This window comes from Scyliorhinus torazame, chromosome 22, assembly GCF_047496885.1.
Source record: "Scyliorhinus torazame isolate Kashiwa2021f chromosome 22, sScyTor2.1, whole genome shotgun sequence".
Classification (NCBI taxonomy): domain Eukaryota; kingdom Metazoa; phylum Chordata; class Chondrichthyes; order Carcharhiniformes; family Scyliorhinidae; genus Scyliorhinus; species Scyliorhinus torazame.
Window position 1 is genome coordinate 4,166,192 of NC_092728.1, and position 21,714 is coordinate 4,187,905.

General features: G+C 47.2%; 1 protein-coding gene across 4 annotated transcripts in view; it reads right to left on the reverse strand.

The window, feature by feature from the left end:
- tmem39b (transmembrane protein 39B) overlaps nt 1-21,714 on the reverse strand; it is a 135,267-nt gene that overhangs the window by 17,332 nt on the left and 96,221 nt on the right. For all 4 annotated transcript variants that reach the window (XM_072487832.1, XM_072487827.1, XM_072487831.1 and 1 more), the window contains 2 exons: nt 9,041-9,124; nt 8,322-8,476 (listed from right to left, as the gene is read on the reverse strand). In XM_072487832.1, coding sequence (XP_072343933.1) covers nt 8,322-8,476; nt 9,041-9,124 — 239 coding nt within the window. The remainder of the gene's footprint in view (nt 1-8,321; nt 8,477-9,040; nt 9,125-21,714) is intronic.

Here is a 21,714-nt window from a genome sequence, read left to right on the forward strand (position 1 = left end):
GTCCAGTCTTTTAACTTGGTTTGGTGGCCGTCTCGGGTGGATCTTTTTGTTTTACTCTCCCAGTATCTCTTGGTTAAACTCTATTGGTGGAAATGGCTGACTTCAGATTGAGGTGGAGGTCAACTGGAACTTTAGGGGTTTGAATGGACCAGTGAAGAGGTCGAGCGCATTTTCTCACCTCAAGAGCTTCAACTCCGATGTGGTCTTCTTCCAGGAAACCTACTTGTGTGCGTCAGGAATCAGACTAAGCTTGCAAGGGGTTAGGTTTTCATTCGTTTTTTTCTGGCAGGGCCAGAGGCACGGCGATTCTAATTAACAAACAGTTCAGTTTTCCTCCTCTGAGATATGTTATTTTCTGTGGCTCACTGGTGAACATCCCATTGTCATGGTCAACATTTACGCCCCAACTGGGATGACACGAAGTTTATTAATTCCTGCTAGCCTCCCTCCCCAACTTAGACTCACAGCAGCTTTTTTCAGATGGGGACCTGAAATGTGTTTTGGATCCTAGATTGGATCGTTCCATTGGGATGGGCAGGATGTTGTCATCCTTTATGGGTCAGATTGCAGGTGGGGCTTTTGCACCCAAACGATAGAGACTGTTTTTTTCACATGTCCACCAGGCATATTGGGGATTGATTTTTCTAATTTTATGTAGGGTTCTCCTCCCTTCAGTGGTGGCGACTGAGTTATCAGCAATGGTTATTTCAGAGTCTGCCCCCCGCATTGCCCACTCTGGAGGAGATTAGGCACTACACTGTTACACTACACAGTTAGCGGGTAAAAAAATGTTGTCAGCATGAGTCCACTTCCACAACCGACTATATAAAATCTAACAAAACCAATCCAATATCATCTTCCACATTGCAGGAGGCGCTAAAGGCAGTCCTCGGGGGGAGGAAGTTATTTCTTACAGGGCCTATGTGTTGAAGGCAACAAGGTTGGAGTAGCAGAGGCTGGTGGACTCCATTCTAGAGGCGGATCACCAGAACTCGTTTGATCCCACTCCATAGCTATTGGCAAGTAGGGACAAAGTACAGACCAGTTTGAGCTGTTGTCCACGGACAGGGCGGGAAGTCAGCTACGACGCTCCAGGAACACATTTTAGGAGTATGGAGAGACGGTCAATCATCTTCTCGCTCACCAACTCAAATGGCAGGAGGTCTCCCGGGAGACCAGACTGATACTCAATTCAGGCAGCAACCTCGCTTCCCCACTCCTCTGGTTAATGTGGCTTAAAATCTTTTTACTGTGATCGTTATAGATCGAAGCCTCCAGCAGATAACTCGGTGATGTCCGACTCTCCGCACAGTTTAACCACCTGAACAATTGAGGTGAATAGTAGTAGTGGGTTGGGTCAGACTACCCGCTAAGCTGTTGGTGCGTCGGCTGGAGCCTGAATCAACCAGGCTTTGTGAAGGGCCAACAATTGGCGGTTAATATATTTTGCCTGTTAAATGTTGTCCTGTTCTCCTCCCCAGTGCCCGAGTCTGATGCCGGAGTATCGCTTGATGCTGAAAAGGCATTTGACAGAATGGAATGACAGTATTTATTCAAGACGCTTGGAGGTTTGGATTTGGCCATAAGTTTGCTTCCTGGATTTGTCTGTTATTATTAGTATTTTATCAGTGTCACAAATAGGTTTACATTAATACTGCAGGAAGTTACTGTGAATATCCCCTAGTCGCCACACCCCGGCGCCTGTTCGGGTGCATTGAGGGAGAATTCAGTTATAATGCCATTACTGCTAGTGTTTGTACAAATGCTTTAAACTCTGATTTATTTTCCTTTGAATAAGGGCACTAGGCAGGGTCACCCACTTTTCCCACTTATGTGCACTCGATAGCGTTGAGGTCCCCGTTGAGGGGTATTAGTAGGTGTGGGGTGGAGTATCGGGTGTCCCTTTACGCAGAAGACCTACTCCTTCATATTACAGATCCATAGAACATAAAATGCCGGCTCCTTCTCTGGGTATAAGCTGAACTTGGGCAAGAATGAATATTTCCTGGTTACCCCCCCTGGGAGGCCATCCCAACTGGGGACTTTACCGTTTTGCATGGCTAAGACAAACTTCCACTATCTGTGGGTCCAGGTGGGCCACAACTGGGCCTCATTTCAGAAATTAAATAAAACCAGTCGGGTTAAAGTATCCATCCTTGGGGGGCATGGTTCAAACTATTAAAATGAATGTGCGCCCGCGGTTTTTATTTCTCTTTCAGTGTCTTCCCATTTTTCTCCACAAATTCTTTTTTATTAAGGTCAACAAACTGTTATAATCTTTTATTTGGATGGGTAAGAAGCTCAGTGTTCTGCTTCAAAGAGACAGACAGCCGGGGGGGCTTGGCCCTCTCCAATTTATTGTTTTTTACTGGGTAGCTAACATTCAAAAAATATTGTTGTGGATCAGTAATCCCGATTCTATTTGGGAACAAATGGAAGTTTCCTGTTCTGCTTCTACTCTTCTCAGCATAGTCACTGCACCATTGCCGATTTCCCCGGATAGGTTCTTCTCAAACTCAGTGTGTTTAGACTTAGATAAGCAGGTCAAGGGGTCTGAGTGAGAGAGTTATGTAATTAATAGGAGGAGCCAGGCCTGTCTGTAGTTTCACAGTTTGATATAGGTTTGATCGTCTGCTAGGAGATTTATAGCTGAACAGCTGTTTTGCCGAATGTTGTCAAGTTGAGCAGGAGTCTGACAGAGACAGAAGGATTTACAGGATGTGCCTGAACAAGTCTTTCTCTACTTTTATAAAAATAAATCTCTGCGCAATAGTACAGCAAGTATCCCAGTATTTGCTAACTTTATTTACGTGACCTTTGATCTGTAATGGGCTTTGCTCAATTGGAGATAGAGAAGGTATAAGTTAGTAGTTAAAGAGTTTGCTTGTATTTTAAAAATGTGGTTACTACTACATAGAAATAAAGAAAATAGAAGCAGGAGGCCATTCGGCTTTTCAAGCCTGCTCTCCCTTTCATTAAGACCATGGCCGATTATCTAACTCAATAGCCTAATCCTGCTTTCCCCCCTTATCACTTGAACCCCTTTGCCCAAAGTGCTATATTTAACTGCTTCTTGAAAACATATAGATACATAGAAGATAGGAGCAGGAGGAGGCCTTCTGGCCCTTCGAGCCTGCTCCGCCATTCATCACCATCATGGCTGATCATCCAACTCAATAGCCTCATCCTGCTTTCTCCCCATAGCCTTTGATCCCATTCTCCCCAAGTGCTATATCCAGCCGCCCCTTGAATATATTCAATGTTTTAGCATCAACTACTTCCCGTGGTAATGAATTCCACAGGCTCACCACTCTTTGTGTGAAGAAGTGTCTCCTTATCTCTGTCTGAAATGGTTTACCCTGAATCCTCAGACTGTGACCCCTGGTTCTGGACACACCCACCATCGGGAACATCTACCCTGTCCAGTCCTGTTAGAATTTTATAAGTCTCTATGAGATCCCCCCTCATTCTTCTGAACTCCAGCGAGAACAATCCCAACCGAGTCAATCTCTCCTCATACGTCAGTCCTGCCATCCCTGGAATCAGTCTGGTAAACCTTCGCTGCTCTCCCTTGAGAGCAAGGACATCCTTCCTCAGAGAAGGAGACCAAAACTGCCCACACTACTCCAGGTGTGGCCTCACCAAAGCCCTGTATAATTGCAGCAACACATCCTGGTTCTATATTCGAAATGGGGCGGGTTTCTTCACCAGCTTACACCAGATTCGGAAAACGCGATTGGGAGGAGAAATGGTTTTGGCTCCGAAATGGTGGCGGACGCCGGTTTCATGCCAAATGGCAATTCTCCATTGCCTTCACAGCGGCGTCAACGTTTCCCAGAACACACGGACAGTAAATGCCATTGGCATATCATTAGCGGGCCTGACCCAGTACTGTTCAGGGTCTCTGCCATTCTCCGCCTCCGATGGGCTGAATTCCTGATGGCGAGGTTCACTTGTGCCTTTAAAAACCGTGAAACAGGCGCAGTGGTTGAGGAGGGAGAGAGAGAGGAGGGGGCACATAGAGGGGCGAGATTGTGGGCTGCCGGTCGGGACACAGGCCGGGCTGGCTGGGGGTGGGGGGGCACTGCCAGGGACGGGCCCCACCCTCCTCCTGAACACCCCCGCATCCCACCCTCTGCCATACCACTCCCCCCAACCGGCCACCACCGGCCGGCGGGGCATCGCGCGGCCCACTCAAGGTCAACGCCCCCAGTAGCCTCTACGGGGGCGTCGGGCAGGGGCCGCGGAGAGTACCGCTGGCAATAGCTGCCCAGTGTGCGGAGGGAAGGAGGTAGATATGGGCAATGGCACTGGTTGGCACTGCAAACTCTGCCCTCGAATATCTACCCCGTGCCCCGTTGGTGCCAGCACCGTGGGGGCCTCTGAGCCTGCCGTCCGTCATTGCTGCCAGCGGTAACCTCTGTGGCCCCTGTCCGACGCCCCCCCTAGAGGCTACTGTGGGCGATGCTCTTGAGCGTGCCGTGTGATGGCTAGCTGGGGGGTGGTGGCCAGTTGGGGGGTGGTGGCCAGTTGGGGGGTGGTGGCCAGTTGGGGGGTGGTGGCCAGTTGGGGGGTGGTGGCCAGTTGGGGGGTGGTGGCCAGTTGGGGGGTGGTGGCCAGCTGGGGGGTGGTGGCCAGTTGCGGGGTGGTGGCCAGTTGGGGGGTGGTGGCCAGTTGGGGGGTGGTGGCCAGTTGGGGGGTGGTGGCCAGTTGGGGGGTGGTGGCCAGTTGGGGGGTGTGGTATGGCAGAGGGTGGGGCCCGTCTCCGGCAGTGCCCCCCCCTGAACTTTTACGCGACATGGTCCCTCCAGGCGTCGAGTGGGGGCCTGTCTGGGATCTCACAGATCCCTTGGCGCACAGGTACACACGGATGCCCGATAATACATCCATTGTGGACCGAACCCACCAGGATGCCCAGACAGCGGAGTTCGCCGCCATCTCTGAAATGCCCGGGTCCAGGGGGTGACAGACGGGAAGCATGTTGTCCTCACACCTGTAGATAACAGGCTGCTCGACACAAACCGAAAAGGGTTCCACTCAATGAATGTGCAGCTGGTCTGTGACCATCAGATGTGCATCATTCACGTCTGCCCCCAATACCGGGGCAGTGTGCACTATACTGTCACCCTGGCACATTCGAAGATTCCTGACATATTCTAGATGCTCCCCCTCCCCCGGCTGCGGGGTTGGCTCCGGGAGGACAGGAGTTACCCGTTGCGGTCGTGGCTGCTGACGCCTATCCGGAGGCCACAGACCGACATGGAGACCTGCTACAATAATGCCCATGCAACGACCAGGGGTTTGATCGAGGGGTGCTTCAGGAGATGTGGTTCAGGTGCCTGGATCACTCTGGAGGGACCCTCCAGTATGATGCCTGCTGCGTCCTCCAGAACATTGCGCAGCAGAGGGGGAGGGGGGGGGGGAGTGGATGAATGGCAGTTCTCATCCGACGAGGGGGATGCGGGGGAGGTTGAGAGTGGTCAGGACATGGGGCCCAGGCAGGCACGGGAGGCCACACAACTTGTGTGCCAGGGCCGTGTGTGCCAGGGCTGATGTGCGTGGGATGTTCTGATCGCCTCCGGGTTCACCAACTGGGGTGGGTTGGGGGGGTACTGGCCATGATTTTAATGAAAGGGAGAGCAGGCTTGAATGGTCAAATGGCCTCCTGCTCCTATTTTCTTTATTTCTATGTAGTTGATGATTTTGGCGTCAAAACCATTTCTTCTCCCAATCGCGTTTTCCGATTCCGCTGTAAGCTGGTGAAGAAACACGCCCCATTTCGAATATAGAACCAGGATGTGTTGCTGCAATTGTACAGGGCCTTGGTGAGGCCACACCTGGAGCATTGTGGGCAGTTTTGTTCTCCTTCTCTGAGGGAGGATGTTCTTGCTCTCGAGGGAGTGCAGCGAAGGTTTACCAGACTGATTCCAGGGATGGCAGGACTGACGTATGAGGAGAGATTGACTAGGTTAGGATTGTTCTCGCTGGAGTTCAGAAGAATGAGGGGGGATCTCATAGAGACTATAAAATTTTAACAGGACCGGACAGGGTAGATGCAGGAAGATGTTACCAATGGTGGGTGTGTCCAGAACCAGGGGTCACATTCTGAGGATTCTGGGTGAGCCATTTCGGACAGAGATAAGGAGACATTTCTTCACCATGAGAGTGGTGAGCCTGTGGAATTCATTACCACAGAAAACAGTTGATGTTAAAACATTGAATATATTCAAGAGGCGGCTGGATATAGCACTTGGGGCGAATGGTGATCAAAGGCTATGGGGAGAAAGCAGGATTAAGCTATTGGATTGGATAATCAGCCATGATCGTGATAAATGGCGGAGCAGGCTCGAAGGGCCAAAAGGCATCCTCTTGTTCCTATCTTCTATGTATCTATGTATCGTCTGCCTTCTGGTTTTTACTACCAAAGTGGATAACCTCGCATTTATCGAAATTATACTACACCTGCCATTCATTTGCCCACTCACTCAACTTGTCCAAATCACACTGCAGGATCTCTGCATCCTCCTCACAGCTCACCCTCCCACACAACTTGGTGTCATCTGCTAATTTGGAGACATTACATTTTGTTCCCTCATCTAAATCATTAAAATATATTGGGAATAGCTGGGGTCCCAGCACCGGTCCCTAAGGTACCCCACTAGTCACTGTCCGCCATTTGGAAAAAGACCAGTTAATTCCTACTCTTTGTTTCCTGTCTGCCAACCAGTTTTCTATCCCTCTCAGTACACTTCCCCCAGTCCCATGTGCTTTGATTATAACAAGCTAATTTCTTCAAAAACCTTCTGAGAGTCCAAAAATACCTCATCCACTGGCTCCCCTCTGTCAGCTCTGCTGGTTACTGTAATAATAAAGGTTGTTTTAATATAAAGGATCCCGGGTGTCAGTGGAATCACTCCTGGGGTAAAGTATCCTTTCCTCAGTCTTACAAATTGAAAGAAATTGTAGTTTTGTTACATAAACTGAGGTCTGGTCTGGTACCTTAACAGTGGTAAGCATAGTGGTGGTGGTGGTTTGGGGGGAGGGTTTGACATGGATGCCCAGTCTGGAGTTGCTAGATCTGTTTGAAATTCATCCCATTTAGCACGATGGTTGTGCCACAAAACATGATGGAATGTGAAAATGGGACTGTCTCCACAAGAGTGTTTTTTCCTCTTATTGGTTCCCTCCCCACCTGCTGTAGATTATGTCCTTTAGCCAGCTCGGTCTGAGGTGGTGCCACCGATCCACTCTTGTGACATTAAAATCTCCCACCCAGAGATTTCCTCTGTGCTTCCTCCAAGTGGTGTTCAACACGGAGGAGATACTGATCCATCAGCTGAGGGGGGTGATGGTACATGAGAATCAATAGAAGATTTCCTTGCCCATACTTGGCCTGATGCCATGAGACGTCATGAGGTCCAGAGTGTTTGAGGACTCCCTGGGTAACTCCCACCTGACTGCATACCACTGAGCCACCACCTCTGCTGGGTCTGTCCTGCTGGTCAGACAGAGCATATTTAAGGATGGTGATGATTGGGACTTTATTTCTAAGGTATGATTCCTTGAGTATGACTATGTCAGGCTATTGCTTGCCTAGTCTGAGAGACAGCTCTCCCAACTTTGGCACAAACCCCCAGGTGTTAGTAAGAAGGACTTTGCAATTATGACAGGGCTGGGTTTGCTGTTATCGCTTCCAGTGCCTAGGCTGATGCTGGGCGGTCTGTCCGGCTTCATTCCTTTGTGTTGACTCTGTAGGGATTTGATACAACTGATTGGTTCGCTCGGCCTTTCAGAGGACATTTAAGAGTCAACCACATTATTTGATAACACTTGTGAAACACCCATGTTACAGGTACTTTAAAAATGCAAGGTGCTGAAAACAAAATTTCATTTATCGTAACATAAATATTTTCATATTTCGAAAGTGCAACTATTCTTTTCAACCCGTTTTAGCCCCGTGCGCGCACGAAACCTCAAACCCGTTTTAGCCCCGTGCGCGCACGAAACCTCAAACCCGTTTTAGCCCCGTGCGCGCACGAAACTTCAAACCCGTTTTAGCCCCGTGCGCGCACGAAACCTCAAACCCGTTTTAGCCCCGTGCGCACGAAACCTCAAACCCGTTTTAGCCCCGTGCGCGCACGAAACCTTATTGTAGCTAAACACCTTAGTGCCAGTTTCATCGTCTAATTATTTTCCTGCTCTGGGAGAACGTTGCAGTCTCGAAAATGTTATATGAATACCACCAGTTCTTGTTCTCTGTTGCTAAATTGGGTTATTTACTTGGTGAAACAACAGTACATTTTCAGGAGTCAGAAACTTACGGATAACACAGGAACAATAAATTCAAAAGAGAATATGTTCTGAAAAGGTAAATGAGGGATCGGCACAAACTCCATCCTGTTCCAGTCAGAACTACAAATCTCGTGGTCACAAAAATGACAGATTGTGGCACTGAGATTTTACCACCATGAGAGGCCTGGGAGATAAAAGAGAAAGAAGCAGTGAAGCAAGACATTGGTTACATTTTGCCCTTATTGATCATGACAATTTATTGGAACTATAACTTTGGATCAGTTCAGCCATGTGCATCATCAATTTAAAACTCCAAACTGTTGCTTAGTGTCCAATTCGCTAAAATGCTACAAATCTTAACCTGCAACTTTATTTTCAGGATTTCCATTTCCATCATCACCTGTTCTCGATGGCCAAATGAAATTTCTGGTTTTGAGCAGATTGTGCCCAATCACGAACAGCTTTATGCTGTGTTTTCGGACTATGAACACTGATACATCTCATTTCATTTGTCTGGGATGAATGGAAGATTGAAGGAAATTGTTTGCATTCCCAAGACCACATTGTCTGATGAAGGCATTTAAAAAACAAATGATCAAGCACTTTGTTTTATACCTTAAATTCTAGAAATTGTTAAATTCTATTTAATATATTCAACAGAACAAAATGGAAAGCTTTTACACAAGCGAATAGGAACTCTTCTGGAACAGCAAACATTGGCTAAAGGCAAAGGTGGCACGGAACTTACCTCTTTTACAACTGCAATAATAAGACGACGTGCCAACACAATAATAGTGAGGACTAATAAATTGTAGTCAATCAGATGGAAATTCTACAGAGAGAAAAAGTGTAAGTTAACATAATACAATGTTGTGTTGTGGTTATAGAGCCATAGCATTTTACAGCACAGAAAGAGGCCCTTCAGCCCATGGTGTCTGTGATGGCCATCAAATACCTATCTTTTCTAATCCCATTTTCCTGCACTTGGTGTTTTAAGTACTTATCCAGATCTTATCAAATGTTGTATGTTCCTGCCTCCAACACCCTTAGACAGTGAGCTTCAGACCCCCGCAGCAATAACAATCTTTAGTATTGTCACAAGTAGGCTTACATTAACACTGCAATGACGTTACTGTGAAAATCCCCTAGTCGCCACATTCCGGCACCTGTTCGGGTACACTGAGGGAGAATTCAGAATGTCCAATTCACCTAATATGCACGTCTTGCGGGACTTTGTGAAAGGAAACCGGAGCACCCGGAGGAAACCCACGCAGACACGGGGTGAATGTGCAGACTCCGCACAGTGACCCAAGCCGAGAATCGAACCCGGGTCCCTGTGAAACAACAGTGCTAACCACTGTGCTACCGTGCCGCCCATCTCGGAGTGAAGAAGGTTTTCCTCAAATTCCTTCTAAATCTCCTGCCCCTAACCTTAATTCTTTGCCCCCTGGTTATTGACCCCTTTACGAAGGGGAAAAAGTTTTTTGCTATCTATTTTTTTTAAAAATTCAAATTTAAGGGCAATTTAGTGTGGCCAATCCACCTACCCTGCATATGAAATGAAAGGAAAATCGCTTATTGTCACAAGTAGGCTTCAAATGAAGTTACTGTGAAAAGCCCCTATGTTTGGGTTGTGGGGGTGAGACCCACGCAGTCACAGGGAGAATGTGCAAACTCCACACAGTGAGCCAGAGCTGGAATCGTAGCCGGGTCCTCGGCGCTGTGAGGCAGCAATGTTATCCTCTGCGCCACCATGCTGCCCTTTATCTAACCTATCTAAACCCCTCGTAATTTTGTACACTTCAATGAGGACCCCCATCAGCCTCCTCTGCTCTAAGGAAAACCACCCCAGTCTAATCAGCCTCTCTTTGTAGCTGAAACACTAGCCCATGCAACATCCTGGTGAATCTTCGCTGCATCCTCTCTAGTGCAACCACACCCTTTCTATAGTATCACGATCAGAACTTCACACAATGCTCTAGCTCTGGCCTAACAAGTGTTTCATACAGCTTCTTCATAACCTCAAATCAAATATTCTATGCCTCAGCTAATAAAGGCAAGCACCATATGCCTTCTTCACCACTTTATCGATCTGTCCTGCTCCCTTCAGGGATCTTTAGACATACAAACGGAGGTATTTCCCAGCGTCTTTGTGATGAATGTAAGAATTTCAGATATTATATGTAAAAGTCCCAGAAGACCATAGGCTGCTTTCCCCTTTGAGGGATTCTAGGCCAGGGCAAGGTTGAGAAGGCAGGGCTTTCATGAATAACCTCAGCCTTTATGGAAATTGAACCCACGCTGCTGGCTTTGATCTGCATCACAAACCAGCTGTCCAGCCAACTGAGCTATTTGGTGCACGATTAAACGCCTGGGTTAGTATGTGCATGACTGTTGCTATAGTGTTTTTTTAAATCCTGGTTTACAAGACAGCTAGATATTTTTGGGAGACTGGGGTGTAATTAAAGCATTGTAAAACCTGGGCTAATGGACTTTTGTTTGGATGAAGAGGGTTCCCTTTGGGGTATTAACTTCGAGATAATGTGTTTCAGCTCGGTAAGATGGAGCTGGACTACCAGGCCTTTCGGCAGAGGAGCAGAGATTGTTCAGTTGGATCCTGGAAGTCAAACCATGAAGATAGTTTCTGAAGACTTGAGTTAGATATCCTGCATTATTCTGACAGGATCCAGGTCTATCTCTTAAAACAGTCTCAATGAGCATCTCTTAAGCAAGTATGCCTGGGTCTGCTAACTGTATTTAAAAGTGGATGTTGGCCTGAAATGGTTCTGTTGTTGGAGTGGGAATAAAGATAGCAGTTAAGGGTTATTGTGTCACGGTATTGATTAGCATTGTTTCTGGGGTAATTGTAAACTATTTTCTTGTGTGATGTCAAAAGATATTTTAATACTGTGTTAGTAATGACGTTTGTTTTAATAAACCGTATCCCTATCTCTCTGTGAAATCACTGCTGGAGTGAGGGATCGTAACCCTCCCACGTGCAGCATCTCTTCAGTCATGACCTCATCCCTCTTTCTACCTATGTAACTGGTACCAATGTGAACTGCAACCTCTGACCGTACACCCCTTCAGAATGCCCTGCAGCCATTCAGTGACACCCTTGACCCTAGCACCACGGCAGCAATACCATCCTGGAGTCACGTCTGCGACCACAGAAATGCCTGCCTGCACGCCTCACTATTGAGTCTCCGACAACTGTTGCTGTTCCACTCTTCCTCCTTGTGCAGCTGAGCACCCACAGTGCCATGAACTCTGGCTATACTCCCCGGGGAACCGTCACTCTTACTGTTTTCCAACACAGAAAAGCAGTTCTTGAGTGTGATACCTGCCTGCTCCCCCTTCTGACTGGTGGTCACCCATTCCTTCTCTGGCTGCACTTTTCTAAGCTGCAGGGTGACCACGTTAGCAGCGTGCCCTTTATGGACCTCAGCCTCGCGAATACACTGCTGTGCCTCGAGCGAATGCTCAAGCTCCGAAACTCGCTCTCAAGCTGGTCAAACGACTGGCACTTCCTGCAAATGTGCTCATCCAGACTGCAAGGATCACCTGGGAATTCCTTGCTGCAGGCCGAGCAAAACATGGACTGAGCTCTGCAATTAGAAAATTATTTAAGTCTTTCTTTGAAAGCTAGAAGTCTTACCTTTCCGTAGCGTAGCTTTAAATTAGAGAGAAGCAACTTACCCACTACTTACCAATCAGCTCTCTCCCTTGTAGCCTCTATTCCTGAAACAGGGCAAGATCACTCTCTGAAAATTCAAAAGTTAGAAAGCTAAAGAGGCAAAAAGTGCCATTTTCCCCTGTGCACCAACTCGCACAGTGCTCCAAATTCCCGAAAACGCGCTCGGGCTGTGCCGCGCTCGGGCTGTGCCGCGCTCGGGCTGTGCCGCGCTCGGGCTGTGCCGCGCTCGGGCTGTGCCGCGCTCGGGCTGTGCCGCGCTCGGGCTGTGCCGCGCTCGGGCTGTGCCGCGCTCGGGCTGTGCCGCGCTCAGGCTGTGCCGCGCTCAGGCTGTGCCGCGCTCGGGCTGTGCGCTCTCCCAGCTGCTCCTGAGCGAATACAAGAACATATGAAAAAATAGTCATCTGGTCTAAACCTTCTTCACCTGTCAGTGCGATCATGGCTAATCTTCTGCTTCAACTCCAGCTTCCTGCCTGCTCTTCATCTTCCTTCATTTCCGAAACCAAAGTTCTTTCGATTTAAGCCTTAATTTTTATTAAATTAATTTACGCAATGGTGACGTTGCTGGCTGGGCATCATTTATCACCCGTTCGTAACTGCCCTTGAGAAGATGGTGGAGAGCTGCCCTTGAGAAGATGGTGGTGGGCTGCTTTCCTGGACTGCTAGAGTCCATGTGGCGTTGGTACAGAGGAAATCCCATGTTTTTGACCCAGCGACAGTGAAGGAATAGCAATATATTTCCAAGCCAGAATGATGAGGGGTCGGAGGGGATCTTCCAGCTGGTGGTGTTCCCAGCTATCTGCTGCCCTTGTCCTTCTAGATGATAGCGTTGTGGGTTTGGAAGGTGCTGCCTAAGGAGCCTTGGTGAGTTCTTGCAGTGCATCTTGCAGATGGTGCTCACGGCTGCCACTGTGCGCCGTGGAGGAGGGAGTGAATGTTTGTGGAAAGTCAATCATGCAGGCTGCTTTGTCCTGGATGGTGTCACAGGAAAGACGTGAAGAATATATGTTTTTTCCTTGTGCTTTTCAAAATGGACAAATGCTGAGCTGAGAAGATGGCTCCAGCTGGTCAGATTCTGCCTTCCAGAAGTTTCAAAGTATTTTTCAAAACTAACCAAGACTAACACCTCAAACGTCAGGAATGTGACCACTCTTTGCGTCTCATAATCTTTCCAGGCAAGCTAACACAATGGCCCAGCAGACAGGCAGCCTGCTCCAGCCAACTTCAAACAAGGACAATCTTTTGCAGATCCTAATCACCAATAACGGTGCATTAACTTTTCAAACACAATGGGTTCAACCCAAAATCAGTGTCTTCAAGAACAAAAGGAATGCTGACTCCAATTAAATGCCTCAAGATTCCAGCTATGGGAACATATATCCTACATCCAACATCGAGGAGAGCTGGAAGGTATGTCACATGGCCTCCCCAAAGCTGCACTGTAATATTGTCCTGTGGAACTAAACTCAGGCAGTTGTTGTTTGACTCCCTGTGAACAGTGGGATAGCTTGATCTTGGTTTCGGGCAATGCTCGGCACAACATTGAGGGCCGAAGGGCCTGTTCTGTGCTGTACTGTTCTATGTTCTATGTAACAGAACAGCGGACAGCAGCCTCTGCTGTCTACCATCGAGCAGGAAGCAGCAGAAAGAACTGTGGCCCTCATCAAATCTGCCAATGGCTGGAATTTTGGAACTCGTGTCTCCAAGACTAACCCACTCTACGTGCCTTCTCCCGCCATGAAAGTCCCACTTCTGGAAAGGCAGACCACCCTGCAATCAGCCAACGTCCCCTCTAAAAGAACATGTCACTTTACTTTTAATTCCGGACTCTAGACACACGTAAAACCCTAATCTTGTATTTCACTGTGGATGTTCCATGAACCCTCTTCCAAGCCTTTTTGTTTTATCTTCCCTTGAGTTTGCTGCACAAAGTATTCGTAGATGATTGGAACACAGCAAATTTAAGGGTAGGTGAAAATACAGCAACATTTATAAAGGGGGAATCAGAATTTTAAAAACTCATGTTTCCAGGTGGGCAGTGAGAGGGGAAATCAGGGCAGTTTAAATTGACCCCCTCCTGTCCGTACAGGTAGAAGATCAGCCATGATCTAATTAAGTGGCAGAGCAAGCTCAGGTCAGTGGCTGTGTGGAGTCTGCACGTTCTCCCCGTGTCTGGGTGGGTTTACTCCGGGCGCTCCAGTTTCCTCCCACGAGTCCCGAAAGACGTGCTGTTAGGTGAATTGGATATTCTGAATCCTCCGTCAGTGTACCCGAATAGGTGCTGGAGTGTGGCGATTAGGAGCATTTCACAGTAACATCATTGCAGTGTTAATGTAAGCCTACTTGTGACATTAATAAAGATTATTGTAAGAATGGCCTAATCCTGCTTCTATTTCCTATGTTTCTATGACACAAAAGATCCCTTGAAGCAAATTTGATAAACAGAGGAGTTATCCCTGGAGTCTTGCTCAATACTGATCTTTCAATCACCATCACTAACACAACTGTTTCTGTGAACCTGCATGCATTTTTAAATTCATTTAAAGGATGTGGGCGTCGGTGGTACTCCAGCATTTATTGCCCATCCATAGTTCAGAAGGTGGTGGTGAACCTCCTTCTTGACCCGCTGCAGTCCCTGAAGTGTAGGTATACCCACAGTGCTATTAGGGAGGGATTCCAGGATTTTGAACCAGAGACAGAGAAGGAATGGTGAGATTTTGTTAGGATTCCGGCGAGAACCCAAACATTATTTTTAATTTGTAAAACTGAGGAAAGGATACTTCACCCCAGGAGTGATCACTCTGACCAATAGGTATCTTTTTTTGTTTAAAAAAACTTGAATTTAAACACAGAATTAACCACATTAATATCAAATAAATACTTGTTTAGTTGTGTGGAGACTTTTGCAGAGTGTTCCTGTCAAGGGCAGATCCAGTACACTTCTATCTTGTCTGACTCAAATCATATGGCAAACTGCTGTTCAACTTAAAATATTCTAGCAGACTGCATAACTACTGACAGACCTGGCTCCTCCCATTAATTATATCATCTGTATACTACTAAGTCCCATGACCTGCTTAGTTAGGACTAAACACCACTCCCCTATAAATTATCTACTAGGGAATCTCCAGCAATCAAAACACCATTCCATTAGCCCTTTATTTGTAACTAGGCAAGTGGTTGGAATCAATCATTATCTCTTTTATGACTCTTTAATTACAGCTTTCACAGATACACAATCTGGGTATCTGAACCCAAGTTCTTAAAATATATTACTGCAACAAATATATAACTTAACCCAGGTTTATAAAAACATTACTGCAACAGATATAAAATATAATATATAACAATTTCCAAATTCATCACAATATTTCCAAGTCAGAGTGGAGAGTGAGTTCGAGGGAAATTGTATTCTCAGGTATCTGCCACCATTATCCTTTTAGATGACTGTGGTGGTGGGTTTGGAAGATACTGCCTAAGAAACCATGCTGAGTTCATGCAGTGCATCTTTTAGATGGTACACACGGATGCCACTGTCAGTCGGTGGCGGAGGGAGTGATAGCAATCGAACGGACCACTCTGTCCTGCATGGTGTGAAGCTTCCTGAGCACTGTTGGAGCTGCACTCAATCCATCACACTCCTGACTTGTGCCTTGTAGGTGGTGAACAAGGTTTGGGGGGGTCAGGAAATGAGTTACACGCTGCAGGATTCTTAGCCTTTGACCTGCCCTGGTAGCCACAGTATTAATGTGGCTAGTCCAGTTCAGTTTCTAGTCAATGGTAACCCCCAGGATGGTGATAGTGGGGGATTCACAATGGTAATGCCATTGAATGTCACAGTGCGATGGTTAGATCCTCCCTTGTTGGAGTTGCCCATTGCCTGACACTTGTGTGGCACAAATGTTACTTGCCACTTGTCAGCCCAAGCCTGGATATTGTCCAGGTCTTGCTCATTTGGACACGGACTGCTTCATTATCTGAGTCGTCGCAAATGGTGCTGAACATTGTGCAGTCATCAGTGAACATTCCATTTCTGACCTTATGATGGAAGGAAGGTCATTGATGAAGCAGCGGAAGGTGGTTGGGCCGAGGACACGACCCTGAGGAACTCCTGCAGTGATGTCCTGGAGCTGAGATGATTGACCTCCAACCACCACAACCATCTTCCTTTGTGCCGGGTATGACTCCAACCAGCGGAGAGTTTCCCCGATTCCCATTGACTCCAGTTTAGCTCGGGCTCCCTGATGCCGCACTCGGTCAAATGCTGCCTTGATGTCGAGGGCAGTCACTCTCACCTCACCTCTGGCATTCAGCTCCTCTGTTCATGTTTGAACCAAGGCTGTAATGAGGTCTGGAGCTGAGTGACCTGGTGGAACCCAAATGGAGCGTCCGCCCGCTTGATAGCACTGTTGATGATCCCTCCCATCACTTTGCTGATGATTGAGAGTAGACTGATGGGGCAGTAATTGGCTGGGTTGGATTTGTCCTATAGGACACACCTGGGCAATTTTCCACATTGCCAGGTAGATGCCTGTATTGTCACTGTACTGGAACATCAAGTTCTTCAGTATTATTGCCGGAGTATTGTCAGAGCCCAGAGCCTTTTCAGTTTCCAGTGCCTTCAGCATTTCTTGACATCATGCAGAGTGAATCGAATTGGCTAAAACTGACATCTGTGATTCTGGGGACCACTGGAGGAGGCGGAGATGGATAACCCACTCAGTACTTCTGGGTGAAGATTGTTGCGAATATGTCAGCTTTATGTGCTGGGTTCCTCCATCATTGAGGATGGGGATATTTGTGGAGCCTCCTCCTCCAGTGAGTTGTTTAATTGTCCACCAGCATTCACAGCTGGATGTGGCAGGACTGCAGAGTTTAGATAAGATCCATTGGTTGTGGAATTGCTTCGCTCTGTCTATTACTTGCTCTTTATGCTGTTTGGCACACAATTAGTCCTGTGTTGTAGCTTCACCCGGTCGACACCTTATTGTTTGATATGACTGGTGTTGCTCCTGCCATGCTCTCCTGCACTCTTCATTGAACCAGGGTTGATCCCCTGGCTGGGTGGTAATGGTAGAGTGGGGGATATGCCGGGCCATGAGGTTACAAATTGAGGTTGAATACAATTCTGCTGCTGCTGATGGCCCACAGGCCTCCTGGTTGCCCAGTCTTGAGTTGTTAGATCTGTTCGAAGTCTATCCCATTTAGCACGGTGGTAGTGCCACACAACACTATGGAGGGATCCTCAATGTGAAGATACACAAAGACTGTACGGTGGTCACTTCTACTGATACTGTCATGGACAGATACATCTGCAGCAGGCAGATTGGTGAGGGTGAAGTCAACTATGTTTTTCCTCTTGTTGGTTCCCTCACCACCTGCTGCAGTCCCAGTCTAGCAGCTCTGTCATTTAGGACCCGGCCAGCTCGGTCTGTGGTGGTATTACCGAGCCCCTCTTGGTGATGGACATTGAAGTCCCCATCCAGAGTTCATTCTGCACCCTCGCCACCCTCAGTGCTTCCTCCAAGTGGTGTTCAACATTGAGGAGAACTGATTCATCAGCTGATGGTGGGCGGTACGTGGTAATCAGCAGGAGGTTTCCTTGCCCATGTTTAACGAAGCTCTGAGACTTCATGGGGTCCAGAGTCGATGTTGAGGACTCCCAGGGCAACACCCTCCCGACTGTGTATCACTGTGCCACCCGCCACCTCTGCTGGATTGGTCCCGCCGGTGAGACAGGACATACCCAGGAATGGTGATAGTGGTCTGGGACATTATCTAGAAGGTGTGATTTTGTGCATGTGCCTATTTCAGGCTGTTGCTTGACTAGTCTGTGAGACAGCTCTCCCAATTTTGGCACAAGACCCAGATGTTAGTATAGAGGACTTTGCAGGATTGATAGGGCTGGGTTTGCTGTTACCGTTTCCAGTGCCCAGGTCAATGTTGGATTCTCCGATCGGTTTCATTCCTTTCGTAGCGACTGAATACAACAGAGTGGGTTGCTAGGCCATTGAAGAGTCACCCATATTGCTGTGGGTCTGGAGTCACATGTAGGTCAGACCAGGTAACGATGACAGATTTCCTTCCCTAAAGGTTATTAGTGAACCAGATGGGTTTTTACAACAATCAACAAAGGATAGACTTTGAGTTTCAGATTTTTGTTGAATTCAAATTTCACCAGAGCATTACCCAGGATCTCTGGATTACAAATCCAGTGACAAGATCACTGTGATACCTCCTCTCCCAGGCTGATTACTAATCCTGTGACAATATTACTGTGATACCTCCTCTCCCGGGTTGATTACTAATCCAGTGACAATATCACTCTGATACCTCCTCTCCCGGGCTGATTACTAATCCAGTGACAAGATCACTCTGATACCTCCTCTCCCAGGCTGATTACTAATCCAGCGACAGTATTACTGTGATACCTCCTCTCCCAGGCTGATTACTAATCCAGTGACAATATCACTGTGATACCTCCTCTCCCGGGCTGATTACTAATCCAGTGACAATATCACTCTGATACCTCCTCTCCCGGGCTGATTACTAATCCAATGACAATATTACTGTGATACCTCCTCTCCCGGGCTGATTACTAATCCAGTGACAATATTACTGTGATACCTCCTCTCCCGGGCTGATTACTAATCCAGTGACAAGATCACTCTGATACCTCCTCTCCCAGGCTGATTACTAATCCAGTGACAGTATTACTGTGATACCTCCTCTCCCGGGCTGATTACTAATCCAGTGACAGTATCTCTGTGATACCTCCTCTCCCGGGTTGATTACTAATCCAGTGACAATATCACTGTGATACCTCCTCTCCCGGGCTGATTACTAATCCAGTGACAATATCACTGTGATACCTCCTCTCCCAGGTTGATTACTAATCCAGTGACAAGATCACTCTGATACCTCCTCTCCCAGGCTGATTACTAATCCAGTGACAATATCACTGTGATACCTCCTCTCCCGGGCTGATTACTAATCCAGTGACAAGATCACTCTGATACCTCCTCTCCCAGGCTGATTACTAATCCAGTGACAATATCACTGTGATACCTCCTCTCCCGGGCTGATTACTAATCCAGTGACAATATCACTGTGATACCTCCTCTCCCAGGTTGATTACTAATCCAGTGACAAGATCACTCTGATACCTCCTCTCCCAGGTTGATTACTAATCCAGTGACAATATCACTCTGATACCTCCTCTCCCAGGCTGATTACTAATCCAGTGACAGTATTACTGTGATACCTCCTCTCCCGGGCTGATTACTAATCCAGTGACAGTATTACTGTGATACCTCCTCTCCCGGGCTGATTACTAATCCAGTGACAGTATCTCTGTGATACCTCCTCTCCCGGGTTGATTACTAATCCAGTGACAATATTACTGTGCCACCTCCTCTCCCGGGCTGATTACTAATCCTGTGACAATATCACTGTGATACCTCCTCTCCCCGGCTGGTTACTAATCCAGTGACAATATCACTGTGATACCTCCTCTCCCCGGCTGGTTACTAATCCTGTGACAATATCACTGTGATACCTCCTCTCCCGGGCTGATTACTAATCCAGTGACAATATCACTGTGATACCTCCTCTCCCAGGCTGATTACTAATCCAGTGACAATATCACTGTGATACCTCCTCTCCCGTGTTGATTACTAATCCAGTGACAATATCACTGTGATACCTCCTCTCCCGGGTTGATTACTAATCCAGTGACAATATCACTGTGATACCTCCTCTCCCGGGCTGATTACTAATCCAGTGACAATATCACTGTGATACCTCCTCTCCTGTGTTGATTATGAATCCTGTGACAATATCACTGTGATACCTCCTCTCCTGTGTTGATTATGAATCCTGTGACAATATCACTGTGATACCTCCTCTCCCGGGCTGATTACTAATCCAGTGACAATATCACTGTGATACCTCCTCTCCCGGGCTGATTACTAATCCAGTGACAATCTCACTGTGATACCTCCTCTCTCGTGTTGATTACTAATCCAGTGACAATATCACTGTGATACCACCTCTCCCGTGTTGATTACTAATCCAGTGACAATATCACTGTGATACCTCCTCTCCCGGGCTGATTACTAATCCAGTGACAATATTACTGTGATACCTCCTCTCCCGTGTTGATTACTAATCCAGTGACAATATCACTGTGATACCTCCTCTCCCAGGTTGATTACTAATCCAGTGACAATATCACTGAGATACCTCCTCTCCCGGGTTGATTACTAATCCAGTGACAATATCACTGTGATACCTCCTCTCCCGGGCTGATTACTAATCCAGTGACAATATTACTGTGATACCTCCTCTCCCGGGCTGATTACTAATCCAGTGACAATATCACTGTGATACCTCCTCTCCCGGGCTGATTACTAATCCAGTGACAATATCACTGTGATACCTCCTCTCCCGCGTTGATTACTAATCCAGTGACAATCTCACTGTGATACCTCCTCTCCCGTGTTGATTACTAATCCAGTGACAATCTCACTGTGATACCTCCTCTCCCGTGTTGATTACTAATCCAGTGACAATATCACTGTGCCACCTCCTCTCCCGGGCTGATTACTAATCCAATGACAATATCACTGTGATACCTCCTCTCCCTGCCTGATTACTAATCCAGTGACAATCTCACTGTGATACCTCCTCTCCCGTGTTGATTACTAATCCAATGACAATATCACTGTGATACCTCCTCTCCCGGGCTGATTACTAATCCAGTAACAATATCACTGTGATACCTCCTCTCCCGGCCTGATTACTAATCCAGTGACAATATTACTGTGATACCTCCTCTCCCGGCCTGATTACTAATCCAGTGACAATATCACTGTGATACCTCCTCTCCCTGGCTGATTACTAATCCAGTGACAATATCACGGTGATACCTCCTCTCCCGGGTTGATTACTAATCCAGGGACAATATCACTGTGATACCTCCTCTCCCGGGCTGATTACTAATCCAGTGACAATATTACTGTGATATCTCCTCTCCTGGGCTGATTACTAATCCAGTGACAATATCACTGTGATACCTCCTCTCCCGGGCTGATTACTAATCCAGTGACAATATTACTGTGATATCTCCTCTCCCAGGCTGATTACTAATCCAGTGACAATATTACTGTGCCACCTCCTCTCCCGGGCTGATTACTAATCCAGTGACAATATCACTGTGATACCTCCTCTCCCGGGCTGATTACTAATCCAGTGACAATATTACTGTGATATCTCCTCTCCCAGGCTGATTACTAATCCAGTGACAATATTACTGTGATATCTCCTCTCCCGGGCTGATTACTAATCCAGTGACAATATCACTGTGATACCTCCTCTCCCGGGCTGATTACTAATCCAGTGACAATATCACTGTGATACCTCCTTTCCCAGGCTGATTACTAATCCAGTGACAATATCACTGTGATACCTCCTCTCCCGGCCTGATTACTAATCCAGTGACAATCTCACTGTGATACCTCCTTTCCCAGGCTGATTACTAATCCAGTGACAATATCACTGTGATACCTCCTCTCCCGGGTTGATTACTAATCCAGTGACAATATCACTGTGATACCTCCTCTCCCGGGTTGATTACTAATCCAGTGACAATATTACTGTGATACCTCCTCTCCCGGTTTGATTACTAATCCAATGACAATATAACTGTGATACCTCCTCTCCCGGGC